The sequence below is a fragment of the Amphiprion ocellaris genome, chromosome 18, assembly GCF_022539595.1.
Source record: "Amphiprion ocellaris isolate individual 3 ecotype Okinawa chromosome 18, ASM2253959v1, whole genome shotgun sequence".
Taxonomy (NCBI): Eukaryota; Metazoa; Chordata; class Actinopteri; family Pomacentridae; genus Amphiprion; species Amphiprion ocellaris.
The window spans coordinates 8,499,600-8,504,354 of NC_072783.1; the positions used below are offsets into that span (position 1 = coordinate 8,499,600).

General features: G+C 41.0%; 1 protein-coding gene across 2 annotated transcripts; it reads left to right on the forward strand.

Moving 5' to 3' along the window:
- Positions 1-382: 382 nt before the first annotated feature.
- On the forward strand, positions 383-4,357 carry LOC111586899 (stonustoxin subunit alpha-like). Of its 2 annotated transcripts, XM_023296735.3 has the most exons (3): positions 383-662; positions 922-1,020; positions 1,753-4,357. In XM_023296735.3, exons 2-3 carry the CDS (start codon positions 930-932, stop codon positions 3,159-3,161), a joined length of 1,500 nt encoding a protein of 499 aa, XP_023152503.2. In that variant the 5' UTR covers positions 383-662; positions 922-929; the 3' UTR covers positions 3,162-4,357. The 2 variants fall into 2 exon arrangements, with proteins under 2 accessions (XP_023152503.2, XP_054860284.1); XM_055004309.1 differs by lacking the exon at positions 383-662 and having other exon boundaries at positions 826-1,020.
- Positions 4,358-4,755: the final 398 nt, after the last annotated feature.

Below are 4,755 nucleotides of genomic sequence, written 5' to 3' on the forward strand. Positions count from 1 at the left end.
AGGACAAAAGAAACCACGAAACATCAAGAAACATCACATCACAACCAGAAGTGTTGTGGCATTTTAAGACTGAACAAATGTAGATGAACAGAATGTGTAAATCAGATTTTAGAAAAAAAAATAAGATTGGAAGACCTAACGTGTCAACTGAAGTTATGAATACACTAAATAATCCTGTGGAGAGCAGCAACCTAAAAGAAGCCCATGGAGCTGATATAAGGCAATAAGACCAGAAGTGCATGCCCTCTCTTCGTCTGCACTCATGAGTTGAAACCAGGTCACGGTCAAAGATCAAAAAAGAGGAGGTGGTTAAACTTTTGATACGATTACATCATATACATCCTGATTGGGTCTTAAGATGATGGGTTGTGGCTTTCCAGAATGGAAGACGAGTGTTTAGGAGAAGATATATGACGATGTAATGCTTTGAGTAGTCATGTTTGTTCTTAGAACTTCTGTAGTAAATAAACATTATTCACATCAAACTCTGAAGACTTGCTTGAAGACTCTTTCTTGAGAACTTTTGTAAGGCTCCTTTGATGCAGAATTGATTTTTGACTGCATGTTTGACAAAGCTGCCTGATCATCACTGGCCCTTATCAGGTAGGCTGAGTCACAACCAGACGACTAGAGGACTTAACCGATCTGCACAACTTCAGCAGGTGAGGAGAAAACTCAACGAGGGAGTAAGACTTTATAGGACGTTTAGGTTAATCTATTCATTGGTCAGCTAAGAGTATCAGATTGTTCATGTTACATTTTTATCTTGTCTTTTAAATTCACTCTAAAAAGAACAACAGAAGTGAATAAGGATAAAATACATTATTCAAATAAGAAATTGTGAAAATAACACCACTCTTTGATTAAAACTGAGGCTAAATCAACAAAGGCTGAGGTCAATTACTTTATGTTTGTCAACAGGAACAAACATGGCCTCAGATACCATGACGGTGGCGGCTCTTAGTCGACCTTTCACTCTCGGGATGTTCTACAATGCTGTGAAAGACGAACTGATTCCAGGTAAGTGTGCTAGTCATGAACAAAAGTTTCCATTCACTTGTAAAGACCATGAACATCACGAGTCTTTGTCAGGCAAAACCAGTCCTGTATTTTGGTTCTTTCATAGATTTATTAAAGGTCTTCTGGACATATGTCAAAATCTGCAACTTTATCAGTTTTGGTGATGTCGAAAGTTGTGTTAGTTTCGTGGTGTTTTCATTTCTTGTAAGAGATTATAATTGACTACAGCTGCTGACTCCTCTGAATATGACAAATCTGCTGGGTCAATAATATACATACAGAAATGCTCCTATTTGGTTAAATTTGTCCATTCCCTCCTCAGACAGATTCTTTTGTTTTCCGTCTACAAGCTTTTGGTTTATCTTTGAGTCCTCTAGACAGAACTGGTGCAGTTCAAATAAATCTGTTCTTTCTGGATGTAAACAGGCAGTTTAATTGTTTCTTGGAAACTGTTAAAGTTGCTGTTTGTATATTTTTGATCCAGCAAATTTTGTCATATCCAGAGGAGTCAGCAGCTCTACTCAACTGTAATCTCTCACAAGAATGAAAAAAGGCCATGAAACTAAGAAAATATGATTAACACAATTTTCTACATCACCCAAACTGATAAAGTTTCTGTAATGTGTGTTCTTTAACCCTTCCGGACCAATTTAACCAAGAAGAAGGGATGTGAATGTGGAAACAAACTGCATCTGTGTGCCTCTAATCACAAATGTTTTTACATTTCTGTAGGTCTCACACTATGGGATGCCAAAACTCTAAAAGACAACACAGGTGAGAACTCTCAGCACAGCAGTGACTTTCAGATTTCTACCTCCGACACCACTCAGTCCAAGTCCTCTCTGCTGAATATTGAGGCTTCTTTGAAAGCCAGTTTCTTGGCTGGACTGGTGGAAGTCGAAGGATCCGCCAAGTATCTGAACGATCAGAAGAGGTTCAAGAATCAGAGCAGAGTGACTTTTCAGTACCATGCCACCACCAACTTCAAACAACTGAACATGGCTGACCTCGGCACTCTGGACAAAGAGCAGCAAAGTATTATTAAGAGAAGCTCGGCCACACATGTGGTCACCGGCATCCTTTATGGGGCGAATGCTTTCTTTGTATTTGACAGCGAGAAGGTAGAAGCTGATAGCGTTCAGGAAATGGAGGGCAGCATGCGGGCTTTGATAAAGAAGATTCCTGCTTTTGATGTTGAGGGGAAAGTTGACTTGAAGCTGACTGATGAAGAAAAAGCCCTGACTCAGAAATTCTCTTGTAAATTCTACGGAGACTTCATCCTTGAAAGCAACCCTTCAACCTTCGAAGAGGCGGTGAACGCTTATGTAGGACTGCCAAAGCTGCTGGGAGAAGAAGGGGAAAACTCTGTTCCACTTAAGGTCTGGCTGGTGCCGCTGAAGTATTTGGATCCTGAAGTTCCTGAGCTGATAAACGAGATCAGCATCGGGTTGGTGATTGAAATTGAAGATGTCCTGGATGACCTGAGGCGGATGGAAGCCAGATGCAATGATTCCCTGGTCGAGGGAGTGGTGGGGGATTTTCCATGTCTTCAAGAAGTGTTGACACGTTTCCAAAAGCTGTGCAGTTATTACAGAGCTGATCTCCAGAAGACCATGGTGAAGATCCTACCATCCATCCGCGAAGGCAAAGAGGACGAGAGCTCGCTGAGACGAATCATTGAGGAGAGAGAAAAATCACCGTTCAGTCATGAAAAACTAAGCAAGTGGCTGGACTGCAAAGAGAGGGAGGTCAATGTAGTCTGGGCTTGTGTGGAGATAATACCAGACATAAAGTTTGTCGCAAATCAGACAGAGCTGGAAAGAGAGGTTCTCGCACCTTTGGCAGTTTTCAGTTTCTGCTTCATTTTCACCTCTCTGGAAACTGCTGACCCCTGCCTGGACAACATGAGAAACTACCTGGATGGAGAGAAGTCAGGAAGCTCAGAGCCGACGTACATCTCAGATGATGTTCTGAACCAAATGACAGACAAGGCTTATACTTTCAAAAAGGTTGAAAATGATCTTAAAGGTCCGAAGGTTAAATTCTTTGTAGCAGCCATCTTAAACAAGAAGTTCCCAGGAGCATCCGTCTACGAATACATTGGGGGCAACCTGGTCGATGAAAACTATCAGCCTCATTAGACCAGTAGTTTATCTTTTTGAGCAAACGTTGAGTCATTTAGGACACAATCACAGTCCTAATGTTGAACCAATTTGGAACAAAATTTCTCTTTTTGGACAGTTTTTGTCCTAATTCAGAAACAATTTTTTTTTTAGTTGTTTTGAACGAATTCTGAGTCAATTTCAACAAGCTATGAGTCATTTTGGACACTTGAAGGAGTTCCCAGAGATATTGAGCACTTGTTGGCACCTTTACCTTCGCTCTGCGGTCCATCTCATCCCAAACCATCTGGACTGGGTTTAAGTCAAGTGACTGTGGAGGCCAGGTCATCTGACGCAGCACTCCATCACTCTCCTTCTTGGTCAAATAGTCCCTCCACAGACTGGAGGTGTGTGGGGTCATTGTCCTGTTGAAAAATAAATGGTGGTCCAACTAAATGCAAAGCATTATGGGATGGCAGGATGCTGTGGTTGCCATGCTGGTTCAGCAAGCCTTCAATTTGGAATAAATCCCCAACAGTGTCACCAGCAAAGTGCCATCACACCTCCTCCTCCATGCTTCAAGGTGGGAATCATGCATGTAGAGACCATCCGTTCACCTTTACTACGTCGCACAAAGACACAGCGGGTGGTACCAAAGATCTCAAATTTTGACTCATCAGACCAAAGCACAAATTTCCACTAGTCTAATGTCCATTCCTTGTGTTTCTTGACCCAAACTAATCTCTTCTGCTTGTTGCTTTTCCTTAGTAGTGGTTTCTTAGCAGCTATTTGACCATAAAGGCCTGATTGGTTCAGTCTGCTCTGAACAGTTGATGTAAAGGTGTGTCTGCTGTTAGAACTCTGTGTGGCATTTATCTGGGCTCTAATCTGAGCTGCTGTTAACTTCATATTTCTGAGGCTGGTGACTTGATGAACTTCTCCTCAGCAGCAGAGGTGACTCTTGGTCTTCCTTTCCTGAGGCGGTCCTCATGTGAGCCAGTTTCGTCGTAGCACTTGATGGTTTTTGCGACTGCGCTTGGCGATACATTCAGAGTTTTTGCAATTTTTCGGACTAACTGACCTTCAGTTCTAAAAGTAATGATGGACTGTCGTTTCTGTTTACCTAGCTGATTGGTTCTGGCCATAATATGGATTCTAACAGTTGTCAAACAGGGCTGTCAACCGTTTGTTCTTTCTTTGAGCAAGAAGTTGAATAAAGTAAAAAATCTGAACTCGGTGTACTGCTTTCTTCTTTCTTTTTGGTCCATAAAGGAACTACTATGAACTTGATGATGGTAAATTATCTGTAATGAATGTCTTGGTATAACCTGAAAATTGCCCAAAAAGTGATCAAACGTGTTCCAAATTTGGGTAAAATTGTCTAAAAGGACTCCAACAGTTGGAGTCCTTTTAAATTTGGTCAAAATACGTCAAAATTTGTCTAAAATGATTAAAAACTTAAGCAAATTTGTCCATAATTAGTTAATATTTGTCAAATAACTTAGTGTCCAAAACTACTCGAAAATGCAAAAGCTTGCTCATAATTACTCAAACTTTATCCAAAATGACTCAAAATTTGGTGAAAATGCTCAACATTTGCTCCACATTGGGTTTAAAATTGGCCAGAAAGACT